The 18744-nt window shown below is 41.3% G+C and overlaps 2 protein-coding genes across 5 annotated transcripts in view; one reads left to right on the top strand and one right to left on the bottom strand.

The window, feature by feature from the left end:
• Positions 1-1300: 1300 nt before the first annotated feature.
• LOC137429005 (glutamyl-tRNA(Gln) amidotransferase subunit C, mitochondrial-like) lies at positions 1301-14057 on the top strand. 2 transcript variants are annotated; one of them, XM_078780923.1, is made up of 5 exons: positions 1301-1405; positions 4086-4136; positions 4248-4417; positions 6908-7008; positions 13935-14057. In XM_078780923.1, exons 1-5 carry the CDS (start codon positions 1343-1345, stop codon positions 13991-13993), a joined length of 444 nt encoding a protein of 147 aa, XP_078637049.1. In that variant the 5' UTR covers positions 1301-1342; the 3' UTR covers positions 13994-14057. The 2 variants fall into 2 exon arrangements, with proteins under 2 accessions (XP_078637049.1, XP_078637050.1); XM_078780924.1 differs by having other exon boundaries at positions 1364-1656.
• The window catches only part of CMSS1 (cms1 ribosomal small subunit homolog), a 21675-nt gene continuing 16778 nt past the window's right edge, over positions 13848-18744 (bottom strand). For all 3 annotated transcript variants that reach the window (XM_068118967.2, XM_078780922.1, XM_068118970.2), the window contains 4 exons: positions 18072-18132; positions 17860-17947; positions 14469-14557; positions 13848-14198 (listed from right to left, as the gene is read on the bottom strand). In XM_068118967.2, coding sequence (XP_067975068.2) covers positions 14115-14198; positions 14469-14557; positions 17860-17947; positions 18072-18132 — 322 coding nt within the window. In that variant the 3' untranslated portion in view covers positions 13848-14114. The remainder of the gene's footprint in view (positions 14199-14468; positions 14558-17859; positions 17948-18071; positions 18133-18744) is intronic.

Genomic DNA, 18744 nt, shown 5'->3' with positions numbered 1-18744 from the left:
TATGTATAATGATGTAAAGATTAACTGATTCGGTTTTGGGGTCAAATGTCAAAGTCTGTAATAGGTCTATAACTTGAGAACAGATAAAGTGATCTCATTCAAAGTTGGTAAGGTGTTGGTAAGGTGTTACCCTGGTGTTGGGCTAGCGGCTAGGGTGCCGGCTTAGGATCCTAGGATCCTGGGTTCGAATCCCGGTCTAATCGCTGAATTAACACCAGGGGGGTTGACTCAGCCTGTCATCCTTCCGAGGTCGGCTAATTGAGTACCAGTTCACTGGTAATTCCCTGTTTGTCATTAAAGGCGGCAAAAAGGGTTGGCGTCAGGAAGGGCATCCGGCCGTAAAACTTTGCTTCAAAAAGGGGACCGAAAAACAACAACAACCACGGTTCCCGAAAAAGGCCAACCCCCGCTTTGCGGGGAAAAATGGCCTCTAAAGGTGGTTTTTATTCAAAGTTGGTAAGGGTATGTATAATGATGTAAATATCTACTGCTTATAATTTTGGGTTAAGAGGTCAAAGGTCAAATGCCAGTCTGTAATAGGTCCATAACTTGAGAACAGCTGAAGTGATCTCATTCAAAGTTGGGACAAATATGTATAATGCTGCAAAGATGAACTGATTAAATTTTGGGGTGATTTGCTCAAAGGTCAGAGGCCATATCAGGTGAAAATGTGATAACTTGAGAACAGCTGAATGGATTTAAATCGAACTTGGTACAGGTATGTATAACGATGTAAAGATTAACTGATTAGATTTTGGGGTCAAAAGGACAAAGTGTGTAATAGGTATATAACTTGAAAACGGCTGAAGTGATCTCATTCAAACTTGGTACAGGTATTTATAATCATGTAAAGATTAACTGATTATAGATTTTGGGGTGCTGAGGTCAAAGGTCATGTCAGGTAAAACTGTGATACTTGAGAACAGCTGAATGGATTTAAATCAAACTTGGCACAGGTATGTACAATGATGTAATAATGTGGGCGGAGACATATCGGTCGACGTCGTGACGTCAGTGGCGTTTTAGTTTATGTTTAAAGTGGAGGTGGCAAGGTTGTCCTTGATTGGGAATGATTGTGTCATAAAAAGTTGTGGACGAGCTGTAAGTGCAACAAAACTTGGTGGATGAGTTGGTTTGGTGACCAGAACAAGCCGATTCGATTTTGGTTCAGGTCCAAATCCAGATGCGACCAATCAGTGGATACAAAACGTAAACTGTCCAACCTGGCGGAGGTGTGCGGTCAACCGCGTGGCGTGCTTGTTGTGTGGGGCGGAGCAGAGTGTCACGTGACTGTGAGCTCATTGAGAGGGCGGGGCCAGCACGAGGGATATTGAGTGACGCCATGCTGATGCGGAACATGCACGTGATACTTGGGCGTACCTTGGGTCGGGGCCTCAGTACCAAGGTAATGGGCGTACCAGCAAACGCTGCATTTGGAACAAGTTGCTTTCGGTAAAACTAATGGGGTTTCTCGGGTATAAATAGTAAATCAAAGGAGGTCGGTGGATCAGGACAGGAAGTTATTGAGGTCTCGTCGAGAATATTTGGTGTGTACAGTTTGTGGCCACATCCGATGACTGGTTCTGGGCCTAGTTAGACGAAGCGATGAGGAATGACTGAAGGAGACGGGACTTTGGACAGCACATGCTAAACGAGGTGATTTTATTGAGATGTTTGAAATAATGAAGGTCTCGGTTATTATAAAGAATAAGCGCAAAGTTTCAGCAGAATTGACAGTGATGGGACCACGTGACACAGCCTGGGACTAAATAAGAGGAGAGTTCGAAAATCCTCCTCACTGTCGTTCCCTGTTCCCTGTTTCTGGACCCAATCGATTTCTGGCAAATGAACCCTTCCCCTCCCACAGCCAACACTCATCACTTGATATTACACATCCCCTCTTTAGTGCTCTTCCCCCACACCAGGAGCCGATAAATCCCTCCCTCCTCCAGTTTAATTCCAGCCCTCAAATTGTATTGCTCCTTAATCCACCATTCACTTCCAGAAACGAGGTCGTGCCCCTCATCTTCCACCTCTTCCATGTTTCCATTCATCATTTTGGCATTCATATAAAATACCTTCAACTTTTCCTTTCTGTTAACCATCTCCTGCTACCGCGACCCTCATTCCACCTCCTCATCCCCTGCTGCCCCGGCCCTCATTCCACCTCCCCATCTCCTGTTTCCCCCGACCCTCATTCCACCTCATCATCTGCTACCCCGACCCTCATTCCACATCCCCATCTCCTGCTACCCAGATCCTTATTCCACATCCTCATCTCCTGCTGCCCCGGCCCTCATTCCACATCCCCATTTCCTGCTGCCCCGGCCCTCATTCCACATCCCCATTTCCTGCTGCCCCGGCCCTCATTCCACATCCCCATCTCCTGCTACCCAGATCCTTATTCCACATCCCCATCTCCTGCTACCCTCACCCTCATTCCACATCCCCATTTCCTGCTGCCCCGGCCCTCATTCCACATCCCCATTTCCTGCTGCCCCGGCCCTCATTCCACATCCCCATTTCCTGCTGCCCCGGCCCTCATTCCACATCCCCATCTCCTGCTGCCCCAGTCCTCAATTCCACATCCCCACCCCCTAGTAATGCTGGAGGCATTACGTTTTCGGGTTGTCCATCCGTCTGTCCGGGCTGAACCTCGTTTTTCTCAGCAACCATATGTCTGATTGAGATTAAACTTGCAGGGAAGGGGTGACACCCATGCAGAATGTTTACGTGATAATTGTGACGTCATAGGTCACGTGGTATGGCAGCCATCTTGGATTAAAAGCAAATAATTAAAAAAATATTTCTCGGAAACCGCTGAATGGAAAAATTTTAAACTTGGCCCATTGTCAAGTTCTCCCATTGGGGAACAAAAGCATGATGATGACATCATAGGTAAAGTGGTATGCCAGCCAAAAATGTTTTAATTGAATTCCTGATCCTAAAAATCTGAAATTCCATGCACATGATCTATGACCCATTTGTATTGAAATGTTAAATTTATGACAAGTCACATTGGTTTGGCAGCCATGTTGGATTGAAGGAAAATATTAAATAATTGTATCTCTGAAACCGCTCACCCTATTGATGTAAAATTTTACAAATATCATCTAACAGCACTGTTGCATATAGTTTGAAAATGATGATGTCATAGATCACGTGGTTTGGCAGCCATTTTGGATAGAAAAATGAACCTTATCCGATCAACACAAAACTTCACAAACGTGATCCCCTACCCATACATATGCAGAGTGATGGCATCTACCCATTGTGGAACTATGCGGAGACATATTGGCAACAGTCGCATTGTTCTAGTTTTTTATTAATTAGGTCACTCCGAAAAAGGTATGTCAAGGATGCAAAACAAATATCAGATTCACAACTTTCGTGCAGGTATGCTAGTATGATAGAAGAGGTATGGAAGGCGAAGAGGTCTTTGAGATTCCACAATGGCAAAATTGAGCGATGCCAAAAAAAGTGGTATTTTTTGAGAGCGCTATTTGACCTTCACTTTTAACCTTGAGGGGTATGATGTAAATGAGGCATAAATGCGTCTTACTCTGGGCTATCTCGAAAAGGCAATTTCGTTCTGATTGGACAAACCTTAGTCGAATTATGGTGAAAATGTATAATTAGGTCATGACCGTGAAAATTAGGTCAATGTCAACCCTAAGTACTTTCCAATCGTATTTATTGATGCCAAATTTCATTCCAAAAGTCCCAGCTGGTTCCGAGATCCAGTTCGGAAATTTATACAGTTATGAAATTGGGAGTGCAGGAAGAACAAAAAAACCCTAAAATTCCTAAATGGTGGTTTAGTCGTCCAAGGGGTGGAAGAAACTCTGGGTTACCAAATTGAGGCTCTAATTGGAGAAACAAACCAATTACAGATAGCCTGTCCTATAGGCCTCTAGGGGGAGGCTTAATCCAGTGTCGTGGTGCATCCATCGTCTCAAACTATGGTGAAACAAAACCAAGGAAAGGAGTGGTTTGGGGAAAGGTTGTATAGTACGAGAGGTTGATCAGCTTGTTTTTGACAAAATTTGCATGCAACATATGTAGTTTCCAACTTTTACTTTCAGGTTCCACAAAAACCAACATGGAGTATGGATTCACTTTCTCACACGTGCGAGGTAAACTCCATAACCATCCCAGCCTGTTTGTTTCTCCGTATTTGAGTACTCGGTCAGCACAAACATTCAGGAGCTTTTGACATCACCTAACCGCTTGCTATGGTTCCGCAGGAGCCTTCGATTGAACCTGCGATGGTGGAACATTTGGAACGTCTGTCTTTGGTGGCTTTTGCGACTGCGGAAGGGGTAGAACGGTTGAAGCAAGCAGTGAAATTTGCTGAACTGCTTCAGTCAGTTGATACAACAGGTGTAGAACCGCTGGAGTCTTTGTTTGAAGAGGGGTACGTATAAACGTCATGACCCTTTCTTACCCGGTTGTCTTCGAGCTGTGGTGCTTTTAAATAGTTCTTTGAACAAAATGTATTCACATTTGGTCCCCAAGATACACCCTAAAATAGTATGGGGTGCCTATATAAAGATATACATTTAGATCGTCTTATTAAATAATTGTGTCGAGAAATCAAAAACGTTGGTGGTGTCTTGAACTATTATGAGTGTCTCATTTGTTTTACCTTTTGAATGTCCCATGCTTACCTACCTTTGACCCCCGATCAGCCTGTCATTGTGTCATCCTGTTTTTTTCTTTATTCACGGTGAATCACCACGTTGTACTCTTGATATTTCTCCAAATATTGTGCAAGGTACCGTGGACATTTAGTTTTCTGGTAGTTCTGATTCTGATGTACCATACTCTATCATGCTAGGTGGTTTGCCATTGCCTTGTCAGCAGTAGTTGGAGTCCGAATTTTGAATTTATTCAAGGTGCCGGCGATGGTTCACCTCTTCGCGAAGGACACCGTGAGATCTTTAACGTGCACTGATTAATGCTGGAGATGGGATGTCCAGTTTAACACCCGTCCATCCGAGGGACGGCACACACATTAATGGATCACCCTGTCTGGAAAACACCGGGATGCGTTTATAGCTGCATCGGGATTCAAAACCGGCCAGACAGCTAAGAGGCGAGTGTGCTTCCCTCTCGGGAAGGCCATCCTGCCCACCCTCAAGGCGTCTAGGTAGAGACAAATCAATCCGGGTTTACGTTTGAAGGTTTTCGGAGTTTTATGGTCACCTCGTGGCATGTTGATGTTGGAAGTGATCAGTTTATCCATGAAACTTCAAATGTACATGTGGTTGCTGACTTGAATGATTCCAACATTGTAACGCTTCTCATAAATGTGAACTGCAACCAGTGATGAATGTTTTAAGGTTATGGTACAAAAAAAACCCCTTCATTTGCTGAATTTGTCAACACTTTTAGGACTGGGAAATGGGATATTGTCATAAACGAGATTAATGCGTCCCACAAATGGTTGCTAAAGATTGGGTGAAATATAAATGCACATGACGAGAAAACACCCTTTCAAACCATGAACACCATTTGGTCATATTGCGATATTAACTGTCAGGCTTGTTGTAATCCGGCAGCTGCTCGGCTCAACCTCATTTTGGCATCTACGTTTTTTGGGGGTTATTTTTGGTGGAATTTGCTTCCCAAGACCACCAATTTGAAAAATAATTTTACTGGACTGTCAGCATTGGGTCATTTGAGATAATTAGCTTAAAACAAAACAGCCGCCAAAATATCAAATTTATGCCTGAACAAATATCAAAACGCGTACGGAGAAAATTCAAAGGACACCACCCCATGCCAAATAAATAAATAACATCCTCCAGTGCATGGCATTGCTGGGGCGCCTGGCGATACCGCCGTGCAGCACATACAAGAGAGACTGAATTGGGAGGGAGAGGTGTACGATATTATTTATTGATTAATTGCATAATTAAAATCAATAATAATCCAAAAATAATTTCTTAATCAATTGGCTTTTAGCATATTTAAACCACCAGAGTGTTTCATCTGAAGCTGTAACTTTTTGAAAATTAATCGTCATTAATCGGAAAAAATTAAATAATTAACTATTTAATTGATTAATTAATAAATCAAAAATGCCCTTTATAGCCACATCACTTGTTCATGGTCGTGTCCAAATATCAGCTTCCTAACTCAAAAGGTACCTGAGATATTGCCCAGGTGAGAAAGAAAACAAATAAGTGATTAATAAGTCTATAATAATTAATCATTTAATTGATTAATCAAATAACAAAAAATACCGTTTCTGCCAAAGTACTTGCTCACCATTGTGCCGAAATTTCAGCTTCCTAGCTCAAAGGATGGCTGAGGTATCGCCCGGACAAACATGAAATTGGGGTGAAAACAGTACTCCCTTTCAGCGCACGTCATTGCCGGGCCCCCTTGGGTGTCTGGCGATGTCATGTAGCGCCTGGAGATGGAATAGGAAAGTAGTGGTGAACAACAGTCTAAGTATTGTGAGGTTGCTAAATATTGTATATTTCACTAATATGATGGGCAAGTTTAAGGTCGCATAATCGATGTATTGTTTGTATCACGTGGCTAATTTGCATAAATACAAGATTTACAGTGGCTAATTTACAGCGATTTAAAACGCTGAAGATGGTCGAGTGCAGATCTTGATGGGCAATTTTGATGCGGATACAGCATCTCAGAATGGTGAATTGTCAATGTCACGTTGTGCAGTTAAACATCATTTTTGGCAGACCTTTCCTTAACATTTATACAGGGATTACCAAATCAGAATTGTGAATTGCTTGCATTTGTTTATTATTGTCCTGCATTTGAACGACGTTTTGGTAACCGGCTTGATTGTGCTGTGCATTCCAAACAAGCGGCCACTGATGCTCAAAAGCAGGTATTTGTTTATTCCAATTGACGTGGGAAATCTCAACAGGTTCGCGCCTCTCCGCGATGACCATGTGACACAAGCAAGCACTGAAAAGATACTGGCCAATGCTTCTAAATCGAAGGAGGAATATTTTGTGGCTCCTCCTGGTGAGTTGTTATTTTGATAAGAATATCCGTTTCCAAACGTTGCATGTATGCTTGGTGTGCAGACAGTGCACCTGCGCTACATTTTCAACTTTTTCCACATTCCTGAAACCACTTGTTTCCCCAGGATTGCCCAATCATAACATAAACAAGTACAGATACATTCAAAGTACACCGCCCCCATGCCAAATAATTAAATATCCTCCAGCGCGACTATGTCGAAATATGATATCGAAATCTTGATAATTAATTATGTCGAAATATGATAATATCGAAATCTTGATAATTAATTATGTCGAAATATGATAATATCGAAATCTTGATGATTAATTATGTCGAAATATGATATCGAAATCTTGATAATTATGTCGGAATATGATATCGAAATCTTGATAATTAATTATGTCGAAATGTGATATCAAAATCTTGATAATTAATTATGTCGAAATATGATATCGAAATCTTGATAATTAATTATGTCGAAATATGATAATATCGAAATCTTGATAATTAATTATGTCGAAATATGATATCGAAATCTTGATAATTATGTCGAAATGTGATATCAAAATCTTGATAATTAATTATGTCGAAATATGATATCGAAATCTTGATAATTAATTATGTCGAAATATGATAATATCGAAATCTTGATAATTAATTATGTCGAAATATGATAATATCGAAATCTTGATAATTAATTGTCGAAATATGATATCGAAATCTTGATAATTAATTATGTCGAAATATGATAATATCGAAATCTTGATAATTAATTATGTCGAAATATGATATCGAAATCTTGATAATTAATTATGTCGAAATATGATAATATCGAAATCTTGAGGATTAATTATGTCGAAATATGATATCGAAATCTTGATAATTAATTGTCGAAATATGATAATATCGAAATCTTGGTAATTAATTATGTTGAAATATGATAATATCGAAATCTTGATAATTAATTATGTCGAAATATGATATCGAAATCTTGATAATTAATTATGTCGAAATATGATATCGAAATCTTGATAATTATGTCGAAATATGATAATATCGATCTTGATAATTAATTATGTCGAAATATGATAATATCGAAATCTTGATAATTAATTATGTCGAAATATGATATCGAAATCTTGATAATTAATTATGTCGAAATATGATATCGAAATCTTGATAATTATGTCGAAATATGATAATATCGAAATCTTGATAATTGTCGAAATATGATATCGAAATCTTGATAATTAATTATGTCGAAATATGATAATATCGAAATCTTGATAATTAATTATGTCGAAATATGATAATATCGAAATCTTGATAATTAATTATGTCGAAATATGATAATATCGAAATCTTGATAATTAATTATGTCGAAATATGATATCGAAATCTTGATTAATTATGTCGAAATATGATAATATCGAAATCTTGATAATTAATTATGTTGAAATATGATATTGAAATCTTGATAATTAATTATGTCGAAATATGATAATATCGAAATCTTGATAATTAATTATGTTGAAATATGATATCGAAATCTTGATAATTAATTGTTGAAATATGATATCGAAATCTTGATAATTATGTCGAAATATGATATCGAAATCTTGATAATTAATTATGTTGAAATATGATAATATCGAAATCTTGATAATTAATTATGTCGAAATATGATATCGAAATCTTGATAATTAATTATGTTGAAATATGACAATATCGAAATCTTGATAATTAATTATGTCTAAATATGATAATATCGAAATCTTGATAATTAATTATGTTGAAATATGATAATATCGAAATCTTGATATATAATTAATTATGGACTATTGGAACGTGAGGATATCCATTAATTAAGCACTAATGCAATGCAAGTACATACATCTAATAACTTCGTTTCATTAATTACGCACCACATTAATTACGGAATTAATTAATTACGCACTACATAAATTACGAATTCATTACGCACTACATTAATTACACTACATAAATTACTAATTAATTACGCACTACATTAATTACTAATTAATTATGCACTATATTAATTAACTATGTTTTCATTATTTACACACTAATGGAATATAGGTGGAAAAGTTTCTGTCAACCCTCGACTCGGATTCTGCAACTGGACCTGACGGCATCAGCCCACGGGTCCTAAAATCCTGTTCTTCCGCTCTTTCACTTCCTCCCTCTGTTCTCTTCACCCTCTCTTTTGCTCAAGGTCATCTTCCATCTGCTTGAAAATCTGCCAACATCACCGCTTTGCACAAAAAAGGTGCAAAAACAGATCCTAGCAACTACAGACCAATCAGCCTTCTCCCAATTATCAGCAAAGTCATGGAATCCATCATTGCTTCAGATATGAAATCTTTCCTCTTCTCCAATGGCTTGATCTCTGATCATCAATTTGGTTTCAGACCTGGACACTCTACTCTGGACATGCTGCTTCTGCTTTCTCAACAATGGATGGAGGTCCTCAATGCCAAACAGGAAATTAGAGCAGTCTCCCTTGACATATCACGTGCCTTCGATACGGTCTGGCAACCCGCTCTGCTCACCAAACTCTCCTCTTTTGGTATCCATGGAAATCTCCACGCATGGCTGGCGGACTTCCTCTCTAGTCGTAGTCAACGTGTGGCCCTGAATGGGTTTCTCTCATCTCCTCTTCCTGTTCAGGCTGGAGTTCCACAAGGCAGTGTTCTAGGCCCTGTCCTTTTTCTGGTCTTCATCAATGATCTCTCTGACTCTCTTGAAAATCCTCTGTATCTCTTTGCTGATGACTCTACTCTCTGTCGCTCCATTCTTCATCCCTCAGATCGGCAGTCTGCTGCCTCCTCACTCTCTGCAGACCTGGACAAAATCACAGACTGGGCAAACAAATGGAACATGTCTTTCAATCCTGACAAATCTCACACTCTTACGATGTCTCTCCGAAAAGACCGACTGGACAACCCTCCCATCCACTTTCTGAATAATCCTCTCCAAGAAGTTCTGTCACTCAAGCTTTTGGGTCTCACTATCTGCCATGATCTTTCCTGGGAAAACTACATTTCAAATCTGGCCTCCAAAGCCAGTCGCCGACTGGGCATCCTCCGTCGTGCGAAGTCCTTCCTTGGCACACCTGAGCTCCTCACCACATACAAGGCTTTCATCCGCAGCTCAATGGAATACTGCTCTCCCCTCTGGGCTGGTGCTCCTGCCTCACACCTAGCTCGTCTTCACGCTGTTGAAACCAAAGCATTCAGAATCATTGGAATCTCCCGCGATGAAGCCAACTCCAAGGGCCTCTCACTCACTCACCGCAGGCAGGTTGGTGGTCTTTCCATCTTCTACCGACTCCTCTCTGGCCTTGCCCCCCCAGCTCTCTCTGGGCTCTGTCCCGCAAATATTCCTACAGGTCGCACAAGATCAGCCTGCAACCCTCTTATGGTTAAACTGCCAAAATCAAGACTCTCTGCTCACCTTCACTCCTTCATTCCTCTTTTCTCCCGCCTCTGGAACAAACTCCCTCACTCTCTTCAATCCCACTCCACCCTCCAGGTCTTTAAAACAGCTGTTCACCACCATCTCTTATCTTCCCCCATCCAAAACCTTGATCTTTTCTACCCCCGCTAATTTCACCCCAATTCCACTTTTTTGAAATACCAACTTCTGTCCTGGAAGTCATTGGTGTCCTTGTGTTTTATACTTCTCCCTCCACACCCCCCCCCCCCCCCCTGCACTCCACACATCTCCCTGCTCTCAAATGTTGTGTTTGTGTGCTTCACCTTCTCTCCCCATCTTGTTTTCCGCTCCCGCTTTTTATATATTTTGTTTGTCTGGTTGATTTGTTTGTGAAGTAAATGTTAGCTCTTTCACGAGCCTCGATTCAGTATACAAAAAAAAGAAAAAAAAAAAAAAAATGCAATGCAAGTACATACATCTAATAACTACGTTTCATTGGAACTGAGTGTCGATTAATTACGCATTAGTGGACCATGACTACGTCTATTAATTACGTCCATTACTTGCATACTATCGGAACATGCCTTTATATTTTACTCGCAAAAGTACCCGGCGCTGACAGGCAATGCCGGACAATTCCTCATCCTTCTCCACCTCCCACCCCATCTACCATCCACCTCCCTCCGGACTCCCATCCAACTTCCCCTCCCGGGAAAACAGGCACATTTTTTTTTTGGACAAAAGATCGAGGCTCATGTGAGAGCTAACATTAATCACAAGAAAAACAAACAAACGGACACACAAAACATACAATAAAGGGAGAGGGAGACAAGATGGGGAGAGAGAGGGAAGCACACAACGACAACAGCAGAGAACAGGGACATCGGGAGGGTGAGGGCTTTGGGGGGGGGGGGGGGGGGGAGGGGAGGCAGAGGCAGAGGCAGAGGCAGAGGTGTAAAACACATGGACATTGCTAGGACTTCCAGGAAGGAAGTAGGTATTTCAAAAAAGTGGATCTGAGGTGAATTAACTGGGGTAGAAAAGATCAAGGTTTTGGATGGGGGAAGATAGATGGTGGTGAACAGCTGTTTTAAACACCTGGAGGGAGGAGTGGGATTGAAGAGAGTGAGGGAGTTTGTTCCAGAAGTGGGAGAAAAGAGGAATGGAAGAGTGAAGGTGAATAGAGAGTCTTGATTTTGGCAGTTTAACCATCAGAGGGTGGCTGGCAGATCTTGTGCGACCTGCAGGAATATTTGGGGGACAGAGCACAGATAGAGCTGTGGGAGCAAGGCCGGAGAGGAGGCGGTAGAAGACAGAAAGACCACCAACCCGCCTGCGGTGAGTGAGTGAAAGGCCCTTAGAATCAGCTTCATCGTGGGAGATTCCAATGATTCTGAATGCTTTGGTTTCAACAGTGTGAAGCCGAGCTCGGTGCGAAAGGAGCATCAGCCCAGAGGGGAGAACAGTATTCCATTGAGCTGCGGATGAAAGCCTTGTATGTGGTGAGGAGCTCAGGTGTGCCGAGGAAGGACTTCGCACGATGGAGAATGCCCAGTCGGCGATTGGCTTTGGAGGCCAGCTTGGAAATGTGGTTTTCCCAGGAAAGATCATGGTGGATCGTGAGACCCAAAAGCTTGAGTGACAGAACTTCTAGGAGAGGTTTGTTGAGAAAGTAGATGGGAGGGTTGTCCAGTCGGTCTTTTTGGAGAGACATCATAAGAGTGTGAGATTTGTCAAGATTGAAAGACATGTTCCAGTTTGACCAGTCTGATTTTTTCCAGGTCTGCAGAGAGTGAGGAAGCTGCAGACTGCCGATCTGAGGGATGAGGAATGGAGTGGCAGATAGTGGAGTCATCAGCAAAGAGATGGAGAGGATTTTCCAGAGAGTCGGAGAGATCATTGATGAAGACCAGAAAAAGCACAGGGCCCAGCACACTGCCTTGGGGAACTCCAGCCAGAACAGGAAGGGGAGATGAGAAATCCATTCAGGGCCACACGTTGACTACGACCAGCAAGGACGTCCGCAAGCCATGTGTGGAGATTTCCATGGATACCGTAGGAGGAAAGTTGGGTGAGCAGAGTGGGGTGCCAGACCGTATCGAAGGCACGTGATATGTCAAGGGAGACGGCTCTGATTTCCTGTTTGACATTGAGGACCTCCATCCATTGTTGAGAAAGCAGGAGCAGCATGTCCAGAGTGGAATGACCTGGTCTGAATCCAAATTGATAATCAGAGATCAAGCCATTGGAGAAGGAGGATTTGATATCAAAAGCAATGATGGATTCCATAACCCTGATAACTGGGAGCAGGCTGATTGGTCTGTAGTTGCAAGGATCTGTTTTTGCACCTTTTTTGTGTAAAGCGGTAATGTTGGCTGATTTATGTTGGTAATTTAAGGTTTGAGCGGTAATGTTGGTAATATATATATATATATGATTTATTTCCATTATGCTCAACACACAACGGAAGCAGGTTCGGTATGTCGTGCTCGATGGAAACAAAATGGCTTCCAATTGCAAGTTGTCGTGTCTATATTTTGGGACTCCACTCCACCCTTTCCCTCCCTCCTCTCCCCTTCTCCACCCTCCTCCCATAAAGGATTTTTTGCAGGGTGTTTATTAAAGTGTATGTGTCCATAACTTCTGAAAAAAGTTAATATATATGAAATTTCTTTTACAGGAATTTCCTTCATGGCCTCCTGACTAATTACGTATGCAGGGTTTTTGATTTCTTCCAATGCCAACTTTTCTAAAGCTGATAAAGGCGATTTTCGTCGCCGTTTTTTTTACTTCATGTGTGAATTGCATGTCCATCAGTTTGTTTATAAACCTTGAAAAGTAGGGTGAAAACCCAAAAAAAATTTTTTTTAAATTAAAGATTTTACTATTTTATTTCCTCTGCATTATGAGAGCGTACCTTCACCACTGCTGCGATCAACACAACCAAAACGTGCATTATCTCATTTCCTCTTCGTGGGTTGTAATCAAAATGTACCTTTATTTCCTCAAAACGGTACCTTAATTTAATGAAAGAAACACGTCTTCAAATAGACACCAGAGGCCTGTGGAGCCTGCTCCTCGGAAAAGCATTTTTGAGCAGGCCAAAACAATGGTGATTAAGAACCCTACGAGGGAGAGCGGGCTAACCAAGGATAAGGCCTCTTTATGTTTAAATTTAGGCCTTTAATTTTATCTTCAAAAGGAGTAGTTTAAATTTACCCAAACACCGAGTTTTCATCCATGCACTCCTTGGTGCTCCCTTCATACGCATGCAAAGTTCCGTGCCGCTTGGTTTCATGGTTTTGGAGTTATGGAGGAGAGGGACACACTAACATATGCACACACACATTTCTTATTATAGATTCATGGTGAAGATTAAATTGATGAACTTTCTAGTTTATTTGAGCATAACAATTACGATATTTTGTACATCAGATTCTCTCCCATTTGTCTGAACGTGTCTGCAGGCAACGTACCGCTCTCATGTGGGAATCTGGATGAGACGAAATATAAAAGCTCTCGCTGACACTCATAAAATACAATGTCTTGTATGTAATACGATATTAATAAAGTATCCAAGGTTGTTCACAGACTCGAACATTTGTCTTTGTAGAAAATGACTATGTACAAGTATAAATGATAAGCAATCAGAACAGTGCTATGCAAGTAGAATTCGTATGCACAAGGGGTATCACGAAGCTTCGGAAGAGCTCAAACAGTTCCACCTTCAGCTGTGGGGAAGAGAAGAATAAAGTTTGTGTCTGGTTGGTTATCACATCTTGCATGCAGTTTGTGCCAGCGCACAGTGGCCTATTCTCAGAAAATGATATGAGTATTTAATGAGAGATCAATGCTAAGGTTTAGTTCTTGATCAAACTTGAAATTGCCCGAATAAAGGGTTGCAGCACATGCGGCACGACCTCGTTAAAGGTCATCAAATTAGGAAATAAGTCCGTGGCCCATTGTTTCAAATAAATAAATAAAGGTGCGAGGTGCTCTACCTCCGGGATGTCCACCAGTCGCCGTAGCTTCTGATCCTGCCAATTCCAGTCGATCACCACGTATTGCAGCGAGGATGTTTTTAGAAATCCTATGGATAGAACAGTAAAATCATCAAAAGCTCGGTGGTGTAATGGTTAGAGCGTCTGCTCCGAGTCTGGGAGGTCGGTGCTGTGATTCAAACCCCGACCAGTCATACCAAAAACTAAACATGGTATGGGTTGCTTACTTTCTGGACATTCGGCATTAAAAAGGATAGAGCACGGACAATCTCAATAGGTAGGAGGAATTTCCTCCTTCGGACATGCCCCGCTGAGTGCGGTGAGAAAAAGGACACCATTGTTGTGACGTCACTGGTACCCAGAATGCCCCGGGAAGTGGCGGCACTCCCCCTCAAGCTCAGTGGCTGTGTTTGTCTTGTCTAACAGTCCTGTGTTGTCTCATATTTGTCTGCATGTCCATATGTGTGTGGCAGCTTCACAACAAACTGAGTTTTAAAAACACAGAATCCATCACTCCTACCAAATTAGGAACTGTTTGGTACTATCCATCTAAAGTGCCTTCAGAAAGTATTCACACCCCTTGACTTTTTTCACATTTTGTTGTGTTACAACCTGAATTAAAAATGGGTTAGATTGAGATTTTTTATTTTTTTCATCAATCTTCACATAATACCCCATAATGTCAAAGTGGAATCTTTTTCTTCAACGTTTTTACAAAATAATTAAAAAATTAAATACAGAAATATCTAATTTACATAAGCATGAAACCCCATAAGTTAATACTTAGTTGAAGTGCCTTTGGCAGTGATTACTACAGCTTCGAGTCTTCTTGGGCATGTCTGTATCAGCTTTGCACATCGGGATTTGGGGAGTTTCTCCCATTCTTCCTTGCAGATTTGCTCAAGCTCTGTCAATTTTTATAGGGAGCGTCAGTGAACATCAATCTTCAATTCTTTCCACAGATTCTCAATGGGATTCAAGTCTGGGCTTTGACAACCACTCACGGACTCTCACATTCTTGTTCTGAAGCCGCTCCATTGTTGCTTCTGTTGTATGATTGGGGTCATTGTCCCTTTGGAACGTAAATCTTCACCGCAGTTCAAGGTTGTTTGCACTCTGAAGCAGGTTCTCCTCAAGGATTTGCCTGTATTTGGCTCCATTCATTGTTCCCTCTATCCTTGCAAGTCTCCCAGTCCCTGCCGCTGAAAAGCATCCCTATGGCACAATGTGCTTTGCATTTAGGCCAAATAGTTCCATTTTCGTCTCATCAGACCACAGAATATTTTGCCTCATGCTCTGAGTCTTTCACATCCCTTTTTGCAAACTCCAGGCATGGTGTCATGTGCCTTTTTCCTCAGGAGTGGCTTCCATCTGGCCACTCTCCCATAAAATCTATAATTGTGAAGAGCTGCATAGACTGTTGTCCTTCTGGAAGATTCTCCCATCTCAGCCAAGGAGCTCTGCAGTTCTATCAGTGGTCATTGGGTTATTGGTCACCTCCCTCGCCAAGGTCCTTCTTGCCCGGTTGCTCAGTTTGGTCGGACGGCCAGCTCGAGGAAGAGTCTGGGTATTCTCATATTATTTCCATTTCTTAATGGAGCTTTTCTTAATGTGCTCTTCGAAATTTTTAACACATTGTTTTATACCCTTCCCCAGATCTATTCCTCCTCACAATTCCATCTCGGAATTCTATGGACAGTTGCTTGGACGTCATGGTCGAGTTTCTGCTCTGACATGCACTGTCAACTGTGGTTTACAGAAAGGAGTTTCTTTCCAAATCATGTCCAATCAATTGAATTGGCCATAGGTGGACTCCAGCCAAGTTGTAGAGATCTCGAGGATGATCAAAGGAATTCGGATGCACCTGAGCTCAATATGGAGTGTTGTAGTAAAGGGGTTGAAAACTTATGGACTCAAGAAAATTTCAGCATTTCATTTTTAATTATTTTGTAAAAATTTCTAAAAAACCCAAAAAAAAAAAATCCACTTTGACATCGGGTATTATGTGTAGATCATTGAGAAACGAGAACGATAGTCTTCCTCGTCACGACGTCGACCGATATGCCTCCGCCCATATTATTAAATTATAATACTTGTACCAAGTTTGATTAATTTGCCCTTAAAATAGGTATTTGCTTTTTTCTCAGAAACTACACAGGCAATTTCCATGGAACTTGACCACAACCTTCATCACCCATGATGTACCAATGTTTGTTCAAGGCATTAGATTAATTGGTGTCTGAGGTATATGGGGTTGCCACCCCCCCCCCCCCCAATAGGTATTTTTTTTGTTTATTTAAAGTCATGATTCGACATGCTTGAAATTGGTTTAAAATACCTTTAGTCAGTGCATTACACCTTTTATTCTACCAGATGAGCACCAGGGGTATTGCCCCTATGTTTATCTGACATGACCTCTGACCTTTAACCTCGATGCGATAATACAATCAGTTCATCTTTCCATTATATATACTAGGGCATGCCCGTACTATATATAAGCTAGGACGTGCCCGTACGTGGGTGCCCGTTCCTTGCCAAAAAAAAAAAAAAAAAATTGTGTAGGGGTGTGTGTGTGTAAACATCCTAGGGCGTGCCCGTACGTGGGTGCAAAAAAACATGCGTGCAAACAACAACAAAAAAAAACTTTGAAACCACGTGGCAGTAACGACCACAGAACCCCCCCCCCTCTATTTACATGAATGGTTTGGTCCATTCGCAACGACCACAGAACCCCCCCCTCTATTTACATGCAATGGTTTGGTCCATTCGCAACGCCAAAGCGAACGGCGAACGGCTAAATCGCCATAGCTCGGTAAGTACTTGTCCGATTAATTTCAAACCTTGAAAAGGCACATCCTCGGGTCCCCAGCAATATACCTGGCAAGTTTAAAGTATATCGGACCCGTGGTTGTCGAGAAACAGCGGTCACAGACAAACAAACAAACGTACAAACGTACAAACAAACACACAGAGATTACTGGAATTATAGATAGATATATGTACATACATACATACATACATACACTTGTACCAAATTTGCTCAAAATCCCATCACGAGTTCACAAGTCGGTATGGCAACATAAATTTTATTTAACATGAGCTCTGACCTTTGACCTTGTGACCCCAAAATCTAATAGATTAATCCTTACCTAATTATACATACCTGTACCAAATTTGACTGAGATCCCTTCAGCCGTTCAAGTTATCGCGGTAATGAAAACCGATCACGGACAGACAAGTTGAAAACATAATGCCATTTAAAAAAACTCCATTTAATCCATTGTGAATTCAGGCTTTAACACAACAAAGTGAAAAAAGTCAAGGGGTGTGAATACTTTCTGAAGGTGCTGTATAGTATCAAATTATTATGCAGCACTGATAAAGCACGTACCTTTTACCATGAGAGCAGTAATTCTTGCTGGAGTTCCAACACCAACATGGACTGTGTGTGAAGAGAGAAATTTTTGTTGTTCTTCCATCTGGAAAATGTTTTGAAAAGGATCAATTGGATGGAAGAAGGAAAAACAAGAGCAGCTGTTTTTGCACTGCAAATGCAGAAACTGCCTTGGGTAACAAAAAACACCAATTAATGTCACAAAATACCTTTATATGCTTTGCAAATAACTTTGTGATCTTGCATCGTTCCTTGAACGCTCCCAAGTTCCTTAAAAAGGCAAAACAAGGCCACTTGTGAACGCTTGCCGGTACGGCCATGTTACAGACGGGGCTTCATGAAACGTGCAACATCCTGCCAATCTCGCACAAGGAACAGGACCATTTGGCAAAGTCTGCAGTCTACTTCCACAACGAGCCCAGTGTTTCTTGAGTTAAACTTCACCTTTGTTTGAGGTGAGGATAACTTGTTTCAAAACTGGCACTATCTGGACATCCTGGCAGGGATAAATCAAACTCTACTTTTTCACAACATTCAAGGCTTTTGTGTGCAAGCCTGTGGAATATTGCTACCAATTATTGGCTGGAGCTCCATGGCTCCTGGCATGTGGTAAGACACCACAGCACAAGACCTGCTGCTCTCACACTGCAGGGAGGTTGGTCGTCTATCGTTTTGTGCTCTCACAATGGTCTTGCGCTACCGGTTTTCTTTCCCACTTTTCTCCATCGATGCTGGGCCATGTGTGCTCTTTTGACATTAGACTTGTTCACTTATTTATGTCTACATTACCTATCCACCTTTATTCATTCATCCCTCTTTTCACCTGTGTATGAAAGGTTTTTGACAGTTCATATAATTTGTTGGACATACCCTGACCATTTA

The sequence above is a fragment of the Myxine glutinosa genome, chromosome 6 (genome assembly GCF_964187855.1).
Source record: "Myxine glutinosa chromosome 6, kmMyxGlut1.1, whole genome shotgun sequence".
In the NCBI taxonomy this organism is placed as follows: domain Eukaryota; kingdom Metazoa; phylum Chordata; class Myxini; order Myxiniformes; family Myxinidae; genus Myxine; species Myxine glutinosa.
This window is presented reverse-complemented; position numbering and strand designations above follow the sequence as displayed.

Coding starts and splice junctions, on each gene's coding strand:
- LOC137429005 (XM_078780923.1), top strand. CDS start 1,343: ATGCTGATGCGGAACATGCACGTGATACTTGGGCGTACCTTGGGTCGG. Junction 4,137..4,247: donor CACTTTCTCACACGTGCGAG/GTAAACTCCATA, acceptor ATGGTTCCGCAG/GAGCCTTCGATTGAACCTGC. Junction 4,418..6,907: donor GAGTCTTTGTTTGAAGAGGG/GTACGTATAAAC, acceptor AAATCTCAACAG/GTTCGCGCCTCTCCGCGATG.